Raw genomic sequence first — 21,538 nt, 5'->3', positions numbered from 1 at the left:
CAGATTTTTCTTAGATTTGTATAGTTCTAAACTTTTCATTAATACCATTATATATATATATAAAGCATAAAATATAAAATGTAGTCATTATCTTTGAGATGGGAGATAATAGATATTTTTATGGTTTATGTTCTTAGGTATTTGTAAACCTTGACCCCCATCAGCTAAAAAACAATTCATGTAGAATTCACTTTATTAAAGAGATAATACAAAATTAACTGTGATCATAGTTCTTATATCCACAGAAAACCATAGAATACTAATCTTTTAAAAGTGAGTAATCTTTTAAAAGTGGTTAATCCTCCGCCTGTGGCGCTGGGACCCCAGGTTCTAGTCCTGGTTGGGGCGCCGGATTCTATCCTGGTTGCTCCTCTTCCAGTCCAGCTCTCTGGACTGGCCCGGGAAGGCAGTAGAGGATGGCCCAAGTGTTTGGGCCCTGCACCCACATGGGAGACCAGGAGGAAGCACCTGGCTCCTGGCTTTGGATCGGCGCAGCTCGCCGGCTGTAGTGGCCATTTGGGGGGTGAACCAAGGGAAGGAAGACCTTTCTCTCTGTCTCTCTGTCTCTCTCTCACTGTCTAAATCTGCATGTCAAAAAACAATGACTAATCTGAATAGTTCATGACAAAAACCTGCTGTAAATTTTTAAGAGTTTCTCTTTTTATTATTACTGTGTGTGCGCGCATTTTATATGGAATAATACATATACATTGCTGATTATAAATGTATTTAATGTTTGTTAAGAACTTTGTCAGTGAAATGATACTTTAATTCTGTTTCAGTTATTACATTATAGTTTATTAGTGTTTTATAACTAAACATTCCCTGGACTTTTGGCTTGCTTATTGAATGGCTTTGGTCTATATCTATATCTATATCTATATCTATATCTATCTATATATATATATATATATTTTTTTTTTTTTTGTCAAATATCTACTCACCCAAAAAAGGTCATATTTCTTTTGGATTTTTTTTTCTTCATTCAGTTTATTTTTAAATGTCACTTTCATAAGTAAATCTATTATATATTTTTGAATTAATATAACAGGTAATGCTGAAAAATTATTTACTTTTGCTAGTAGCAAGTAAGTAAAAATATTTTTGTAAGTGATTTGTCAAGTGTAGATGCAAAATGTTGAGAAAATGCTATAATCAGAAGGAATATCTCTTATTAATTATGATCCCTAAATTTGATTCTGTTAGACCATTAAAAAATCTGAATGATCACTTTGATGTGATATTATTTTCATATTTAAAAAAATTGAAAAATTGATCTCCTTCCACATAAGACTAGATCTAAAAAGTCCTAGGTTTCTGTTTAGAAATTTCTTAGCAGAATGTAATCTTTATTGTAACAATAGTTTCTGGAGTAGAGCATGTTTCTTTTGACAAAATAATAAAATTTGTTTGCAAGAAAGGTGAAGAAATATTTTAAATTTTTCTCTTGTCTGTCATAGCATGATAAATGCATGCCATCTTCTCCTAAAATTAAACCAACAGGTACCACGTGGTTTATTTAGGACAACCTCAGCCTTGTCCCGGGTAGTTTTAAAATGTCTGCCTCATACATGTTGAGCCACTGCATTTCCTGCTTTAGAGCCAACATTACTATCTGTGCTGCCTCAACTACAAATTGGATGAACAGCCCATGACACTTTTTCAATATTATTACATTAAACCAAGTGGATTTTGATTGATAACCTAATATTCAACTAATGCAGAACATCAATCATGGCAAGTATATTAATTATTTAATATTGCAGTCTAATTCAGAAATCGATGTGCTGCATGAGGGGAAGGGAAACTCATGGTTCCCAGAAGATTTAAGACAGGGAATGATTAAAAAAAGACCTGCTGTACTCCTGTGTGTTAGTTCGATACAAATCTTTATTCATTTGCCAATAATCTCTTCCCATTTTCCACTTCAGGACCATTTTATCAGTTTTGAGACCTATAATTGAATTAAGTCTGCTTTCAGCACAGGGCAAAAGGAGTTGCACAATATTGATGAAGTCATGACAGGGACAACCCAAGAGACAGACCACTAAAGAGGACAGGTTTTATACCAGTTGTTGCAAGATCCCTCTGTCAGTGTCTGGGATTGTGCCTCTGTATTTTTAAAAATTTGTTAGGACTTTTGTAATCACTTGTAAGATTATTATATTTAAATATCATCCAATATAATAACATTTTTATGACATATTAAAAATTTAGAATGGAACTTTATATACATTATCTTGCTTATTCTTTCAAAGAAATCTTAATGTGTTAAGTAAGGAAAGTGTTACATAATCCTCCCATCGTAGGTGGACAATGTGAGCTTCAGAGGAGTTGATTATTACCCTAGTTTTCTGACTATTTTGCAGAGCTTAAATTTGAGTTTAGGCATTTTGTTTATAGAACCAAGAGTATATTTCATTATGTCTTGTGCTGTATTTATATAGACATGATGCTTTTTCTGTATTGTTTTGGAATGATCACCTCTCTTTGTTCTCCTGCCTAAAGCAAAAATAAAGAAAACTATTTTTCATCAAGAACTTGTCCAAACTTTGGCGTCCCATTGTAATGTGTATTAAGCTTTTTGTATAGGTTAGCCTTCTAGATACAAAGAAAACTTACTGATCTATCCCATCTTTTGCTAGAATAGAATGGCCTTCCTTTTCATATATGCATGCACACACACACACACACAGGGCACCTTTAAAAGTTCATGGAAGATTCACATTATCTTTTAATTCAATTTTTCCTTGAACTATTTGAAGTGCCCTCATCTGTTATATGTGTATTTATATAATTATATGTGTGTGTATGTGTGTGTATGTGCATGTGTATTTGGAGAAGAGTAGGGGAATTAAATATATTTTGTTATTAAAGTTGCTGCTACAGATTTCTTTCGGTTAGTTTTTACCTGGTTATACCTTTTTCTATTCGTTTTTGGGAAACCTTTCAGAATTGTTTTGTATTATGTCTCAAATAACACATTTCTGGATGTTTGTTGTTTACTCAATGTGAGCATCTTCTTTGGCATTTTAATTACAGGTGGTTATAGGTGAACTTTCTTTAGTTTTCTTATAATTTACTGATTACTTAGATTGCAATAATTAGTATGTTCTGGGCCATACCTTATTTGCCTTATCTTGTTGCTTCTTCCTTAATTTATTTTTCTTCTTATTTTAAGAACTGTAGTGGAAAGGCTTAGTGCTCTAGTCTGATCTCAACCACTTTTCTCCTGCTCCTTCAAAATCAGTGCCAAAAAAAACAAAGGAAAACAAGCACCCACTGGTGGTGCCACATACACAACACCCATGCATATGTCTTAATACTACCATGCCAGGCAACTATTCACTGTTGCCAGTTCCTTTGTTCTTTATGTCAGTTGGAAATAGGGGGAGGCTGGGTAAGAGCACTCTTGACTGGAGCTGGTTGCTATTGACTCTAACTAACCAAGCTTGTCTTATAACCCTTATTAATTAAATGTATACTCTGATGCAGGTATTGTATTGGGTGCTGGAACAAAAAAATGAAAAAGATGTAATGTTAATCTTAAGGGATTTTCATCTTATTGTTGTTAATGGGAAATTAAATTGGCATTTATAGTAACGTGAGGTAAATTCTATGATGGAACATGCCCAAAGTGTTATGGGAACACATAGAAAGAATTCACCACTTCACTTCTAGGGAAGAGGAAGAATTGTACAGTTAAAAGAATGGTTTAGTTTTAGTCCTGATGGATTTTTTGTTGTTGTTGTTAATCAGACAGCAAGGGTTAGAGGAAAGTAGAAGGGAGGAACATTTTAGGTAGGGGGGCAGGTGTTCCAATGATGAGTCAAATCAGGTTAGTGATTTGTCATGGCTGTTATTGTCATTTTCCATGTGAGATAGCATTGGCAAGATAATAGAGGGTAAAGTGGAGTGGGGTAAAATGTTGTAGATTTTAAGAAGCATATTAATATGATTGAACTTACATTTTAGAAATATTTTGCTGTATTATGGAGAATGAATTGACATGAGGTAAGGCTGGAACCTGAGACCCAATTAGATGCTGTTAACAGTAATTTAGGTGAGAACAGAGAACAGCGCAAAATAAGTTAGTGGCTGCGAATGTAGAAAGAAATAGTTAGATATAAATGATAATTAAGGATGTTGACTAGCCATGGCTCTGTGATTGATCACATTTTGTAGTGAAGAAAAGGGAATATATCAACAATAATGCCTTGTTTTCTCTTAGGAATGACATTCAAATACTAACTTTGTAAATATCTTTTGACTTAAATAATTACCTGGAAACAGCACAGCAGGAGCATACTTTTCCCTTTTGTTTTAAATGAGTTTCTTATTCTTGATTCTAAAGCACAACTACATCAGAAAATTGGGAGATTTTCCTAAGTTTATGACAAGCTGAATTGATCGCAGAACCTATTCTGAAATGGGGATATTTATAGTCTTGGTCTACCCCACCTTTTGGGGACAGTCATACATTTCTTTCAGAATTATTAATGTGTTTGATAATGAGATGTGCTTCAGATCCCACTGGAGGTGTTATATGACATATGGTATACATATGCTTCTTATTACCTCTCTAAAATCCAGAATATTCTAATGAAGCATGTCTAGCCCCAGTGGCTGTAGATAATGAATTATGAGCTTGACTTTGAGCATTTTTAATTCTTTTCATATTGTACTATTACTTTCTAATAACTATTATGTGAGGGAAAATGAAGTAGATGTGTATTGTATAACACAACTCCAAGGTAGACTCCCAAGTGAAGGAATAAAACAGGGTGTATAGTATGCTTCTGTTTATGATTTTAAAAACACAGGAAGGGGGTATGTGTGTGCACACACACATATTGTTCAGATGCTTCACTGTATGTGTTATTCTTTTTCTTGCGTAAACTTTCAGCTATACATATAACTGTAGGAAAATGTCCTGTGAAAACTTAGATTTGTTTGACTTCCAGCTCCAATAAATGTACTAATTTTGTAGTAATAAATTTTAAAATAATTATTTATATAGATAATAGCCTTCTCTCAAATCTTATAATAATTTATTCCTGCCACTTAAGATTAGTATTGCAGTGACAGTAGAGATTGGATAATGAATTTCAGAAACTGTTAGGTTTCTAAACATTGTTTTGCCAAGATGCAATAAGCAAGCAGATAAGAAAATGGCAAAAGAGGAGTGTTAATCAGTAGAAGTTGGACTTTGTTCCTGCCATGTCAGTTTTAACTATGAGAGCACAGGTTAGAAGCCATGAACACAGTTTTCCATCAGAACTGAAAGGAATTAAGGTAGGAAAAATTGGAAGGCAATATTGCAAAATGTGGATAATAAATGCATTTTTGGCAAGAAAAAAAACAGGAAGCAGAAATAAAAAGGAAGTTAAGAACCTTCAGAAAAATGGAGAGGTGTGAAGAGAAGTTTAAAGATCATGAATTCAGTAATGTTTGTTGTGGAGTTTTCATAATTGCCTTCTGCAGCGTGGGAGAACTATAGTTTCATGTTAAAAAAAAAAAAAAAAAAGATAAAGCCTGGGACAGATGTTGTGGTATAGGAGGTTAAACTTCCACTTGGGACACTGCATCCTGTATCATAATGCCAGTCGGAGTCCCGGCTATTCTACTTCTCATCCAGCTTCCTGTGAATGTATCCTGAGAGGCAGTAGGTGATGGCTCAAGTACTTGGGCCAGTTCCGTCTCATGGGAGACCTGGTTGGTCTTTGCTTTGGCCTGCCTCAGTCCTGGCTGTTATGATTATTTGGGGGTGAACCAACAGAAGGAAAATCGCTCTCTCTCTTTGTCTTTCTCATTCTGCCTTTAAAGTAGATGAAAATAAATATTTCTAAAAAGATAAAGCTTGATAGTTATGATGAAACTAAAACATTGCTTTATTGTAGTGAGAAAAGTCAACTTTGCTACTTATTCAGATTTTTGTACTTTTAGTTCCACTGACTGTTTTACAGGGAAAAGCAAGACATTAATTACTTATTATGTATCTTGAGGTGGATGTTTCTCCTAAAGGTTTAGATGCCTGCATCCCATTTTGGACTGCCTCGGTGGTCAGTACTTGACTCTGGCTCCTGACTCCAGCTGCCTGCTATTGCAGACCTGGGGGGCAGAGAGGATGGCTCAAGTAAAGGATTCATGATGCCACCTGGTGAGAAATTTGAATTGTGTTCCTGGCTCCTATTTCCAGCCTTGGCCATTGTGGGGATTTGGGTAGTGAATCAGATAATGGGGTCTTTCCCTCTCTCCCTCTCTAATGAAAAAAAAAAAAAAGAAGAAGACAGTTTAAAAAATATATTTTGGGGAAGGCATTTGGACTGACAGTTTAGATGCTGAATAGATGGCTGCATCTCATATCAGAGTACCGGATTTCTATACCTGGCTCTGGCTCCTGACTCTAGTTTACTGCTCATGCATACACTGGGAGGCAGCAGCGATGCTCAAGGAATTAAGATAGGTTACTACCATCCACATGGGAGATTTGGAATGAGCCCCTGTTTCCTGACTTCATCCTGACTATTGCAAATATTGGTGAAATATTGCAAATATTGCAAATATGGTTGAGAAGCTCTCTCTGCCTCTCATAAAAATAAATACATAAAAATAAAATTAAAAAATTAATATATATTGATATTTGATGTCTGTGTTTTCTTGTGTGGTACTTTTTTTTTTTGACAGGCAGAGTGGACAGTGAGAGAGAGAGACAGAGAGAAAGGTCTTCCTTTTGCCGTTGGTTCACCCTCCAATGGCCGCCGCAGCTGGCGGGCCACGGGCGGCGCACCGCGCTGATCCGATGGCAGGAGCCAGGTGCTTCTCCTGGTCTCCCATGGGGTGCAGGACCCAAGGACTTGGGCCATCCTCCACTGCACTCCCGGGCCACAGCAGAGAGCTGGCCTGGAAGAGGGGCAACCGGGATAGAATCCGGCGCCCCGGGACTAGAACCCGGTGTGCTGGCGCCACAAGGCAGAGGATTAGCCTATTGAGCCATGGTGCCGGCGTGTGGTACTTTTTTTTAATATTACAATTATGTTAGGTTTTAATTTGTAGTGAATTAATCAAACTGTTGTCAGGAAACAATTTGTCCAGATTTAATTGTTTAGCTATATGACAAACATTTTCTTTATGTGCATATCTTTATATAAAAATGCAATCACTGATGGATATTTGATAAAACACAAATATAACAAAATGTCAGTTGTAGAATCTAGATGAAAGAATTGGTAAGTTTGAATATTTTCTTAGTAAATGCAACCTTTAATGAAAATGCTAATGGGAAATAAATATATATATTGTGTGAATAATAAAATAATAAGAGAGTTCACTTCTTTTATTTTCCACTGACTGAAAAATACAAAGCGTTTCTGTTAGTGGAGTACCAATTTTAGAGGTAATATCATTTTAAATGAATAAATTATCTGTTCCTTTTTGATAGCAATTGTTTTGTCCTTAAAAACTGTTAATGTGAACTTTGTAAAGATAGATTAAGAAAATGATAAGGGTTTAAAAATATTTTTGAAGTAAATATAAATTAGAGCAGACAAGGGTTTAGCAACTATTTAGAACTTTTATTCTTCTATTTTAGGGAATCTGCAAACATCAAAGCTGGATTAGAACATCTGGTAAGTTCTAATTTTCTCTTGAACATTTGCATCATCTTTGATATCTGCATTCTAAATGAACACTTTTGAATGAGCTTTGAATACCTTGTATTGAGAAAGTCAACCATTTCCCAAAGGGTCAGCTTACTGTTATTATGTGAAGGCACTTACATTTTCATTTATCTTATCATTTCAAGGGAATTTAAAATTTTTTTTTAAATTACTTTTTTTTGATGTAGAGATGAAATAAACTGAATGACAATCCTTGGATTGATGATTGCTTTAATTATAAACAAAAATTGTTTGGTGTAGATTTTTGGCATATCTTGATCTGACGCAAACAAGCTTGTGTTTTAAGAGAAACACAATCAAATATTGCATGCATAAATATGGTATGTTTTAGCAATTTAACAGCTTTGAAAGAAGTGCACAGCTTTGTTTTTCCTGATGTCTTTGCCTTATGAATAATACATTGGTTTAAACTACATTCAGTTTTAGAATATAAAATAATTGATATGCAAAATTTTGGCTTTAAGTAAACATTTTTAAAGAATAAGTGAAATTCAAACTGATTTAGCATTAATATCTGTCTATTGATCAAAAAATTGGAAAAACCATAGTATTATCACAGGTCTGAAATTCATTGAGCTCACTGAATAGAGTGTTCATTACAGCATTAAGTAGTTCATTTAAACAGAGCATTATAAAATCATGCTCTGGTTTCTGGTCAGATCTCAATGTTGAATAATTAATGGTAGATATTCTTTTGTAAATACAGTCTAAGTACTTTTTTAATGCAAGACTTCATTCGTGGAGCATACTGTGGCTTTGTTAACTATTAATGTGCTTTTGTTCTCCTTCCTCAAAAGCACCAGTAGCAAGAGACAGCTTCATTTTGACTTACAGAAGTTTTAGAGTTGGAAGGGATTTTTGGTTTTCCTTTGAATAGTTCAAGGAAACTAAGTAAACCCAGACTTTGAAAACCAATCCTAAAAATGACAGATTAATTATTAATAACCTAGTTAAAAATTTGAACTATGTGTCAGGATTAGAAATAAGTGAATAACATTGTTATTTATAACATTAAAAGGCATTTCATGAACCCCTAACTTTTTATCTATTTCATAATGACATATTTAAGACATAAGGCCATCAGAGTAAAGATGTTAATCTGAGGTATCACATTGCAATTTCAATTAGGGACTTATAACAAGGAAGAATGGATACGATAGTGTCTAAATGAGCTCTCTTTTAATACTTCTGAAAATAAGACTTTTTAATATTATAATTATTTACATTTACTTTGTTAGGAAATCCAATAATGGATTTGATTTTTCTCAAGTTTAAATTTCATATTATTTATGCTTACCTGGTAGGATTTCATTTTCAGTGACTATTTCACCCATTTACACTGGTCATCTTATGTAGCAATCAATTTCTAAGTGTGCTTTTGGTGGCCAGGAAGGCTCCCCACAGCAGGCGATACTTTGGATTTCCATTGCCCAGTTTGTTCCACTTTCAGTTATTTTGTGCTGGAAACTTTTGAACACTTTATTAAGTGTTCAAATAAGGTAGAGTTTTGTAGCTAAAAATATTTTAAAACCTTTGATACTGCATAATCACTTATTCAAGTCAAGAATAATTATCAAGTATTCTTTTAATAATTCTTCTCTAATGATACTCTTCTGTTTGTGACCCTAACCTATGTTTCACTTTTATCTGAGGTATGTATATCAAATGTATTTCAGAGATAAGCATTTTAGGGTTGAGAGAATCAGAATTAGAATATAGTTAGACAGGGGGAGTCAATAGATTTTTAATGGATCTTATGTAAGTTTTTTGAAAGAGTCTGTAACTTGACATTGTTATTAACCTACTAACTTTGAACTGCTAGCAATATATTCATCTCTATATTTGTCTGTCTACCTGTCCTTCTTTGTGTATTCATAATATTCAGTAAAGCCAGTGACATTCTTCATAACCTAAGAATTGTCCCCAAGAAGGAGATGTACTCAATTCTTTATGGATTAAGCATTAAAGAACCTGTTTTTTGCAGACCCTGTGGCCTCCTTTAGTTTGTGTATCTCCCCTTTCCCACTGAGCAAATATCTAGAACTCTTTCTGGCACATGTAGCCCTTCTTTGAATTTGCTGTATAGCCAAAATTCAACCAAATGTCTAGCTTCTAATAGATTGATTTTTAAAATGTATGATATAGAATATATTAAGCCGGCGCCGTGGCTCAACAGGCTAATCCTCCGCCTTGCGGCGCCGGCACACCGGGTTCTAGTCCCGGTCGGGGCACCGATCCTGTCCCGGTTGCCCCTCTTCCAGGCCAGCTCTCTGCTGTGGCCAGGGAGTGCAGTGGAGGATGGCCCAAGTGTTTGGGCTCTGCACCCCATGGGAGACCAGGATAAGCACCTGGCTCCTGCCATCGGAACAGCGCGGTGCGCTGGCCGCAGCGCGCTACCGCGGCGGCCATTGGAGGGTGAACCAACGGCAAAGGAAGACCTTTCTCTCTGTCTCTCTCTCTCTCACTGTCCACTCTGCCTGTCAAAAAATAAAAAATAAATAAATAAATAAATAAATAAAAAATAAATAAAAAAGAATATATTAAAGTAAGAAAAACATCTCACACATTGGGAATTAATCTCTTTTTTATGTACCCTTTTTTCTTCTTTGTCTTTTCCAAATTAATTTTGATTAACAGAAAATGAGCATTATTATCTGAAAGGATAAAAATGAATATAAAGTTTAATAAGAAAGGGACTAACATCACAGTGCAGTGGGTTAAGTTTCCACCTGTAACACTAGCATCCCATATTACATTACTGGCTCAAGTCTCAGTTAATCTCCTTCCTTCCTGTCAGTGTGCCTGGGAAGCCAGGAAAAAGATGGCCCTAATGCTTGCATCCCTGCTATCCACAGGGAAACTAGGATGGAGTACCTGGCTCCTGGCTTTAGCCCAGAACTGCTTCTTGTGGTCATCTGAGAGTGAACCGGTGGATGGAAGTCCACTCTCTTTCTCTTTCTCTCTCTCTCTCTTTCTCTCTTTCTTTCCCTGCCTTAAAAATAGGTTAAGAGAAATTACACATGAATCTTGTTCTACTTGTCACCAGAAAACACATAGGTGCACTATCTTTCGGTGTTTGAGTTTTTCTTGTTATATGGTTGTATAGAACCCCAGAAAGGAAAAACTGTTGTATTTGGAAAAAAGAATGGGATTCCCTTGGAACCGCTTTGAGGACTGATTTCCTTTACTTAAGTCCTTTACAACCTCTCAGGTACTTGTTCGATCATTATTCTATCATTCCTTTCTTTCTATGTTGCCAGCTTTTCTTGAGAACTGTTTAGCATGGCATTCTTTTTGGCTTAAATTTACTGTAACCTACTATACTTTTTCTTTTCACGAACTTGTCCACTACCCATCAATCCTATGCCTGGTTAAATTCTAGACAGGGTTTTAAAGGTTGTTTTTCTATGATCTATTGCTGATTCTTGTTTGATGATTGAGAAATGAAGATTTTCCAATTCTACCAATCCTTCCATATTCATAGTTACTATTCTTTTTTTTTTTAATTTTTAATTTTTTTTTTTTTTTTTTTTTTTTTTGACGAGCAGAGTTAGACAGAGAGAGAGAGGCAGAGAGAAAGGTCTTCCTTCCATTGCCTCACGCCACAAATGGCCACTACGGCTGCCGCGCTGTGCTGATCTGAAGTCAAGAGCCAGGAGCTTCCTCCTGGTCTCCAAAGCGGGTGCAGGGCCCAGACACCTGGGCCATCCTCCACTGCCTTCCCAGGCCACAGCAGAGAGCTGGCCTGGAAGAGGAGCAACCGGGACAGAACTGACACCCCAACCGGGACTAGAACCCGGAGTACCAGCGCCACAGGTGGAGGATTAGCCTAGTGAGCCGCAGCGCCAGCCCACTGTCACCATTCTACCATAAGAAACAACTCACCTTTATTTTAATATAATCTATTTATTATTAGTAAGGACTCATGTATTTTATTTTATTAAATAGGCTTTCATGAATTACTATTTTTTTTTTCATTTATTTTGATGCTCAGATTGTCCTAGATTTATTTGGAGAGAATACTTTTAAGGTGATTTCTGAATTCTTTTGACATGCCTTCTTATTAGCTTTTCTTTCTTGTATTTTTTGTAAGTATTTATTTCTTTATTGTTGTATGACAAGATTTTCCAGACTCTTCTTATATGTTCCCTCAACCAAACTACAATCAATCATTTCCTCAAGTTACCCTGTTTCATTTTAGAGAGAAGTAGTATTTAGAAATTAAATTCTGGACATATGCTATTGTGTTCTTTGATTCTGGGATTTCATTACTTTAGCAACTTTTAGTCCAACTTAGGTAGGTAAGTAGGTATGTAGATAGATAGATAGATAGATATTTTAAGAAAGCACAAGACCTACTAAAATTTTTCAGTTCCAATCCAAATTACGAATTTTTTCCTTATCACCCTCCACATTACATTTGTATTCCCTTATTCAGAGTGGGAACTCTGACTCCCAACAGCACCAATACATGTATTCGTTTAATCAGTCATATAATGCATATAAAATAGTTTCAGAATTGCTAAAAGCATATCTTGTGAAAGACAAACCCACAAAATGTTAAAGATTTATTTGCAGTTACCCCACCTCCGCCCATGGAATAGAGTTATGTTACACATTTGAAAAATAGTTGCAGTCATTTGTTTCTGTTTACATTCCGTTTAGGTACTTTTGTCCTGTTCTTCCTGATTTAATTATATTTCTAGATATGTATGGTCTTAGCTTGCTATCAGAAGTCAGAAATCTGTGCTGGCGCTGTGGCATAGCAGGTAAAACCGCCGCCTGCAGTGCCAACATCCCATATGGGCACTGGTTCGAGTCCCAGCTGCTCCACTTCCCTTCTGCTATGGCCTGGGAAAGCAGTAAGAGATGGCCCATGTCCTTGGGCCCCTGCAATGTGAGAGGCCTGGAGGAAGCTCCTAGATCCTGGCTTTGGGCTCAACTCTGGCTGTTATGGCCATTTGGGGAGTGAACTAGCAGATTGAAGACCTCTCTCTCTCTCTCTCTCTCTCTCTCTACCTCTACCTCTCTGTAACTCTTTCAAGTAAATAAATAAATCTTACAAAAACAAAAGAAGTAAAAAATCTACATGTTACTCTCAGAGAGGTGTGTCAATTTCTAGCCTACTTTCCTTTTTTCTTATAGCCATTCAATTGTATTGAATTCTGATTTATACTTCCAGGGCTTTAATTTTTATATATTCACAATCACTTGTGTGTAGATGCCTATATCCATTTTTTCTTATTCATGATAGAGAGCACATTGTATTCACTGTTTTATATTTATGCTTATCTTTCTTTTTTTTTGGCTTAACAATTCATCCTGGAAATTAGTCCATAATTACTATATCATTATATTTCTTTTATCTATATTTGGTTGTGTCTTTATTAAGGGTCTGAGATTTTCGGCTACTTGTATGTCTGCCATACTTTGATAGATGATGATCAAATACATAAACTTCCAGGTCATAGATAAAGCTTTTATTACTACCAGGATAATTGTTAGTACATACTTTATGTTTGTATAGATTCCTCTTGATCCCCAGATCCCAAGGAGTGATGTTGCATACTTAGCAGATATTTTTCCAGCTTAGGAACTCCAGGTTTAAAGATTCATTCATTGGGGCCGGCACTGTGGCACAGCGGGTTAACACCCTGGCCTGAAGTGCCAGCATTCCATATGTGTGCTGGGTCGAGACTCGGCTGCTCCACTAACAATCTCGCTCTCTGCTATGGCCTGAGAAAGCAATAGAATATGGTCCAAGTCCTTGGGCCCCTGCACCCGTGTGGGAGATCCAGAAGAAGCTCCTGGCTCCTGGCTTTAGGTTGGTGCATCTCCAGCCATTGCAGCCATTTGGGGAGTGAGTGATCGGATGGAAGACCTCTCTCTCTGCCTCTCCTTCTTTCTCTGTGTAACTCTGACTTTCAAATACATAAATAAATCTTTAAAAAAAAAAAAGAGATTCATTCATAATAGGGCTGGCCCTGTGACATGGTAGGTTAGGCTTCTACCTGTGGTGCCAGCTACCTATATGGGCACCAGTTCATGTTTTGGCTGCTCTTCTTGCAATCCAGCTCTCTGCTGATGGCCTGGGAAAACAGTGGAAGATTACGCAAGTGCTTGGGCCCCTGCACCCACATGGGAGACCTGGGATAAGCTCCTGGCTTCAGATCTGCTCAGTCTGGCTGCCATTGCAGCCATCTGGAGAATCAGCCAGCAGATAGAAGACCTCTCTATCTCTTCCACTCTCTCTCTGTAACTCTGCCTCTCAAAATAAATAAATAAATAAATCTTAAAAATTTTTTTTTTAATTTGTTAAAAGACTACTAGGAAAAGTGTTTTAATTTTGCCTAGGAAAAGCATTTTTATTATCTTGATCAGGTGTTCAAAACTTCCATCTTGTCCAGGGAGATATTTTGTTTCCATATTGCAAGACTGTTTGCTATCTAAACATCTTTGAAAAGATGGTCCAGAACAAATGCTGTTGTAAAATTCTGTAGAACCACTATGGAGAATTCTCTTTCTGTGTCTCTCTTTTTTAGAGATTTACTTATTTATTTGAAAGAATTACAGAGAACAAGAAGGAGAGACAGAGAGACAGAGATCTTCCATCTTGTAGTTCAGTTCTCAGATGCCCACAGTGGCCAGGGCTGGGCCAGGCTAAAACTAGGAACTTGAAGCTTCTGGATCTTCCATGTGGGTGCAGTGGCCCCAGCACTTGGACTATCTTTGGCTGCTTTCCCAGACCATTAGTAGGGAGCTGGATTGGAAATGAAGCAGCTGGGATGTACCAGCCCCCGTAAGGGATGCTCTTCTTGCAGACAGTGGCTTTTCCAGCTGGCCCCAATAATTGTCTCTTAAGACTATTATTATTGTGACTGGCATTTTGGCACAGCAGTACTGGCATCTCATAGCAGAGTACTGGTTTAAGTCCTGGCTGTTCCATTTCTGATATACTTCTCTGCTAATGTGCCATGCAAAGCAGCAAAAGATAACTGAAGTACTTAGGCCTCTGCCACCCAGGTGGGAGTCCTTGGTGGAGTTCCCTCCTGGCTTGACCTAACCTATCCCCAGCTATTAAACCACAGTGGGTAGTGAACCAGCAGTGGAAGATGTCTTTCTCTGTCTCTCCCTCTCTCTGTATTACTCTACCTTTCAAAACAAATAAATTAATTAATAAATCATTTTTTTATAAAAGGAGTTTTATTGTGAAATTTGGGAAAGTTTGTTTTTTCTGCTAGTTACCTTTGTATTTATATTTTCAGTGCTTTTAATCCTTTGTTTTTTACTTAACATTTTAAACTACTACTATCTATATTGTTTATTTATTTTCATCTACTTAAGAGAAAGAGATCAATCTTTCATATACTGGTTCACTTCTCAAATGTCCGCAGCAGCCAGGAGCCCAAGCCAGGAGCCCAGAACTCCATCTGGGTCTCCCCACATGGGTTGTAGGGGCCCAAACACTTGAGCCATCATCTCTGCCTCTCAGGATTCATTAACAGGAAGCTGGATCAGAAGTGGAGTAACTGGAACTGAAACCAGCACTCCGATATGGAATGTGGTTGCAGGGTCCAAAGTGCCTGGACTGTCTTCTGCTGCTTTCCCAGACCATAGGAGAGAGCTGGAGCGGAAGAGGAGCAGCTGGGACTAGAACCAATACTCATATGGGATGCCTGCAACTCAGGCGGATGCTTAACCCACTACGCTACAGCAGCAGTACTGTGTCATTTTTTCTTGTATGCTTCCTAATTTGTTAGAATGTATATTTATATATTCTTTGTTGTCACCTTGTTTTAGAGTCAGCTTTAAAATTAAATATATTAAATGTTTACCATCATTCATTTGCTGATATTTCCTCAGTTATCTGTTGTTTTGGTGAAAATCATCTTCTACTTTAGTCGTGTATTATTTAATCATGGGGAAGTGTTCTGAGAACTGTGTTGTTTGGCCTTTTTGTCATTATAAAACATCATGGACTATGCTTACATAAACCTAGCTGGTATAGGTCAATCACTGCACATAGCCATTTGATGCAATCAAGAGATGCTGTAGGCCGGCGCCATGGCTTACTAGGCTAATCCTCCGCCTGCAGCGCCGGCACACCGGGTTCTAGTCCCGGTCGGGGCGCCGGATTCTGTCCCAGTTGCCCCTCTTCCAGGCCAGCTCTCTACTGTGGCCCGGGAGTGCAGGAGGATGGCCCAAGTGCTTGGGCCCTGCACCCCATGGAAGACCAGGAGAAGCACCTGGCTCCTGCCTTCGGATCAGCGCGGTGCGCCAGCTGCATCACGCCAGCTATTGGAGGGTGAGCCAATGGCAAAGGAAGACTTTTCTCTCTCTCTCACTGTCCACTCTGCCTGTCGAAAAAAAAAAAAGAGATGCTGTAAAGTATGAGATACATGAGACTGCTGCCAGGTTAACCTAGCATATGGTTTTATAGTAATCTCTTTGGTTCTTAAGAATATATTGGAGTATAACAATAAAAAGAACCATATAGTAAATATGTAAACAAGAAACATAGTTGTTTATTATCATCAGGTTTTTACACTATACATAGTTGCCTGTGCTGTACTTCTAAATGACTGGCAGTAAAATTGGTTTGTTTACAGCAGCATTACCAAAAACACATCAGTAATGCAATGTTTAAGTTGTTGTGATGGCTGTCAATTTACCTCCATTATGATCTTATGGGACAAGAATTGAATACTGTGTTATTGACCAAAACATTGTATAAGGTACACTGCTGTATATTCCTCAGAAAAGACTCCTGTGTACAGTATTCCTTGAGGTCATTTCAAGTTGTTTTTTCTATAGCATTGCTACTTGAATAATTTGCGTGGATATCAAATCCTTGGCTTTCTTAAAAATATCATTCCACTTGTTTTTGATATCCTTGGCATCAGTCTTTTATTATTATTGATATTTTTAAAAGATTTATTTATATATTTATTTGAAAGTCAGAGTTACAGAAAGAGAGACAAAGAGAGACAGACAGAAAGGTCTTCCATCCACTGGTTCACTCCCCAGTTGGCCACAACAGCCGGAGCTGTGCCAATCCAAAGCCAGGAACCAGGAGCTTCTTCCAGGTCTCCCACGTGGATGCAGGGGCCCAAGGACATGGCCATCTTCTACTGCTTTCCCAGGCCATAGCAGGGAACTAGATTGGAAGTGGAGTGGCCGGCATTCAAACAGGCGCCCATGTAGGATGCTGGCACTGCAGGCAGCAGCTTTACCTGCTATGCCACAGCGCAGGTCCCTGTTCTTGATATTTTTGACTTGAGTTATTGCCATTTTTTTTTATCCTTAAAAACTAGTTTTACTATAATTAATACAAAAAGTTGATTATTCCTGAAGCTGAATTTTAACAAATACACAGTAAACTTCCTAATATGTAGATTTAAATTTTCTAGAAATTTTCTTGCATTATAGTATTAAATATTCGTTCTATTCCATTGTTTTTTCCTGCTTCAGGGACTTTAATTTTGTGTGTATGTATATGTGAGTGTGTGTATGTATGTGTTATGCGTGTGTGGGTATAATTTTTTTTTAAAGATTTATTTATTTATTTGAAAGTCAGAGTTATACAGAGAGGAAAGGTAGAGACAGAGAGGTCTTCCATCCTCTGGCTCACTCCCCAATTGTCTGCAATGGCTGGAGCTTCAATCTGAAGCCAGGAATAGGAGCTTCCTCCGGGTCTCCCATGTGGGTGCAGGGGCCCAAGGACTTGGGCCATCTTCTGCTGATTCCCCAGGCCATAACAGAGGGCTGGATTGGAAGCAGAGCAGCCGGGACTTGAACCAGTGTCCATATGGGATACCAGCACTGTAGGCGGAGGCTTTACCCGCTACGCCACAGTGCTGGCCCCTTAACTTTCTTTAACTTCTGTTTTATCTCTTTTCTTTATTTAATTTTATTCTCTCAGTTATTTTTCTAGCTTTGATGTTATTAAATTTTCATTCAAATTTATTCTTCCTTAGGCACACTGTAATTTATTCATTTGTGAAATATTTTTTCATCCATTTCTGTTTTTACTTTTTGCATTTAGACTTGAAATTTCCTTTTTCTTATGTGTCTAAATGAGTCTTAGGCTTTATGATTGTTTTGGGGGAAAGTTTTTAATCTGTGAAAATATTTTGATTTGCATTTTCTGCTTCTTAGAGTAGCTGTGTATGAGCATGATCTTTTTTTTTTTTTTTACATTCTACACATTTTATTGATAGTGTTCCTAGTTCAAGGATGCCCTCTTCTGCAATATAGTGACATACAATTTCTTTTAGTAGATGGCAGTGTATATTGAAAGAATAGGAGAGTGATACGTCATGTTTCTCTTTACTTGTTTGAGTTTCTTCTTTCTCCTAACTGCCGTTTATTCTGTTTATTTGCTTTTCTCTCAGAAGCAGTGCTCCCTGTTGCTGCACTACTGATCTCACTCATTTTGAAGCCCTCTCTCTGTAACTAGTGCTTTGTTAAAACCAATTCTTAGACCTGTACTCTGTTTTTGTTTTTGTGTTGGTTTTTTTGGCATTTACTGTTGTGCTTTATTTTTCTGGGGTTGACTTTTGTTTGTGTTTCTGGATAGTGTGTTAAGTTTACTATTAGAAATGTGAAAGGTTCTATGAAAATCTCACGAAGAGAAATTTATAATGGAAATTTTGGATACCAGTGTTGAATAGACCTTAAATGCTAAGGAATCACCCTGCAGTAGTGCTACAGAAATCACCAGAGTTAAACAGAGAACATCTCAAAAAAAGCTCAGTTCCTGTATTATATTAAAAGACTTAGAGAAAATGAGTGAAAAAACTGCTTAAAATACTATACGTAATTAGCTTTTGTAATGAACCTCAGTAAATAATTTTCATTTGATATAGAATCATGTGAATGAAATGCCTCCTGATTATATCTGCAGTATTACATCTATTATCACAGGGTTAAAGGAGTGGACATGGGCGGCTTACAGGTATAGGTAATGGTCTGGGATGTTTTTAAAATGTAATTTTAATTTAGTTACTTATCTTTATTTGAAAGGGAGTTGAGAGGAGGTGAGACCAGGATTTACTCCCCAAATGCTTGTAATATACAGGGCTGAACCAAGCCTAAGCCAGAAGCCCTGAGCCCAAACCAGGTCTCCCACGCGGGTAGCAGAGACCCAATCACTTGAGCCATCACCTTCTGCCTCTTACGGTTTGTGTATTAGCAGGAAACTGGAATTGGGAGTAGAGCTCACTTGAATCAGGCACTCCAGTAAGGTATGCAGACAACTTAAGCTTTGTACCAAATAGCCACCCAGAAACTGTTTCTCTCTCTCTCCGTCTCTCTTTTTCTCGTTTATTACTGATGCTCTGAAGATGTAGAAAATTGACTCTGAAATGTTTTTATATCAAAGGGACTATGTTCATGTTTTTTATTCCTACCATTCTATGTTTTTTAAGTGCTGGATAATGTAGTGAGTAGTAGCCCTTATTGAACTACTGGATGGGGGTTAACATATTTATTTTATTAGAGAGTTTCTTACTGTAGTCAGGTAGGGTTATTTTTGTTTCTGTTTTTGCATTTTTGTTTTTTTATAATTATGAAAAGTACAGGAGATCAGTCTTTGTCATTTCATTACAATACAGCTGTTGCTTTATAGGCACAGTATAAAAATAATACTTTCTTTTTGGGAGAAGGATGAAATAAGAAATATTAGGTTGAGTTATGTGAAAAAAATGTCACTTTTTAAGGTCAAAATATTTTTATGAGTTGTTTCTGTCTCGAAGGAAACTGCTGCTGTGTCTCCTTTTGCAGGGAATGAATTATCCTGATGAGTGTGTTATTTCTAAAGCTTTTCTTGTTCTTTTTTTAAGTTAAATAAATGGAGATGGGTTTTTTCTTTGTTTAAAAGATAGATTTATTTATTTGAAAGAATTATAGGGAGAGAGAGGAAAAATACACACACACACATGTAGATCTCCCATCCTCTGATTCACTCCCCAAATGGCTGCAACTGTCAGGACTGGACCAGACCAAAGCCAGGAGCCAGGAACTTCTTCCAAATCTCCCACATGCTTGCAGGGGCCCAAACCATTGGGCTATCCCCTGCTGCTTTCCCAGGCACATTATCAGGGAGCTGTATCACAAGTGGAGCAGTCAGGACACCAGTCGGCACCCATTTGGGGATGCTGGCATCACAAGTGACAGCTTAACCTGCCATTCCACAACGCTGATTTCCAGATGTCGGTTTAAAGAGGGTGACATCTTTACTGTGCGTACAAACAGTCTGGGACTCCTGTTCAAATGCACATTATGATTCTCTGAGTCTGTGGTGGAACTTGAGATAATACACTTCACCAAGTTCCCAAATAAGACCCATGCTGATTGTCCAATAACCACCAGGAGGAAGAATACATGTTAAATCATTGACTTGAAAGACGTATGTCCCAAGAGTCTAATGAAAAAATCTAGATGTTTCACTTACACTTATTTAGTAGGATTTTTCAAGCTGTGAATGATTAGTTGTGTGTTAATAAACTTAGGGAGGGGATACTGCCTAATTTTATAGAAGGACAGAAAATTTATCATCTTATTCTGCAAGAGTAACAATTTTTTCCCCATTATTTTTGTTTCAGATGTTAGGTTGTGCTTTTTCAAGACTAGAGCAGACTTTAGGACTAATAATACCTTGTTCTGCCTTAGGTGTAAAATTAAATGAGTGGTAATAAATCTTTTGGTAAAAGGGTTACAAGAGTTTAGCTTTAAGTAGGATTTGCTTTCTATTAATACCAAAAGAACTCTGGAGCCATACCTGTGGGTTTTGTCTCCCCACAGTTGTCTCATTTATGTTTCTTATATTGTGTAACATTTCAGAATGATGACCTACTTGTCCTTGTGGTCACACAAGACAGTCTGACCATTTTATGTGTTGAAAAGCAACTATCATTAATAGCTTATTTAGCTCAGAAGTGGTTTTTAAGAAAATAGTTGTTGTTTGCCAGAAATGCAGGCAGGCCTGTACCACTACATACTCATCAATAACACTGTCAGGTTCTAATAAAAGCCCTTTCTTCTCTGTTTTAGGCTGTTTTACTTGGAACTTGCAAATCAAACTGCTGTATTTCAGCTCTCAGACTAACAGTTTTATTTAACACAAATATAAACACAGTTAATGCATTACTATACTTTGAGGTTCAGTTAATATGTCACATGAACTAGAAAATGCAAAAAAGAGATTATGGACCCTATTGTAAACTCACTTTTCTTGTCTTGCATTTTTTAATACCACAGTTATAGTGTTATATTTTCCCCATTGTATTGGGAAAAAACTGTTTTGGACAGCTGTTTAAATGTTATCTCAAAATGTACGGATGTTTTACTTATATCCTCTATAAGTTTATTAAACAGTGAGTAAAAATATTAGCTCATGTGACTAAAAATTTTAATGAAAGAGTTCACATTCCTTTGAAAGTTTTAATCTGTTTTTCTCAGGTAAGCCAATATATATATGAGCTTTAAGGTAAAATTACATGTTAAATCAGACATTTCCCTCAAACTGTGACCATGAAATGAAACTGCATGAAATTTTTCTCTTTTCTAGAAGGTCCTTTCCATAAACCTGTCTCTTTCCTTTTAGCTGACAAGTGTGTCCTATGGATGTGTGCAGATTTCAATACTTTTAATGTGGATTTAATGCTAATGTCAAATTACTATAGTGATCTCTTAGGCAGTTTATAGATCTTAAATCTGAGGACCCGCATACATTCTAATCAGAAACAATGCTATTGTCACTGATTTTGATTGGTTACAATTTTTTAAAAATTGCCTCTTTAATAAATGATTAACAAATATTACTCATTCATCCAAATAGCACTGGGCCCTGTCTCCCA

The 21,538-nt window shown here is 36.9% G+C and overlaps 1 protein-coding gene across 1 annotated transcript in view; it reads left to right on the top strand.

Annotated features, from left to right (window-relative positions):
- Positions 1-21,538, top strand: part of RSRC1 (arginine and serine rich coiled-coil 1) — a 464,346-nt gene that overhangs the window by 199,447 nt on the left and 243,361 nt on the right. The window contains exon 5 of the mRNA XM_062212576.1: positions 7,592-7,628. Coding sequence (XP_062068560.1) covers positions 7,592-7,628 — 37 coding nt within the window. The remainder of the gene's footprint in view (positions 1-7,591; positions 7,629-21,538) is intronic.

Source organism: Lepus europaeus, chromosome 2 (genome assembly GCF_033115175.1).
Source record: "Lepus europaeus isolate LE1 chromosome 2, mLepTim1.pri, whole genome shotgun sequence".
NCBI classification, from domain to species: Eukaryota; Metazoa; Chordata; class Mammalia; order Lagomorpha; family Leporidae; genus Lepus; species Lepus europaeus.
This window is presented reverse-complemented; position numbering and strand designations above follow the sequence as displayed.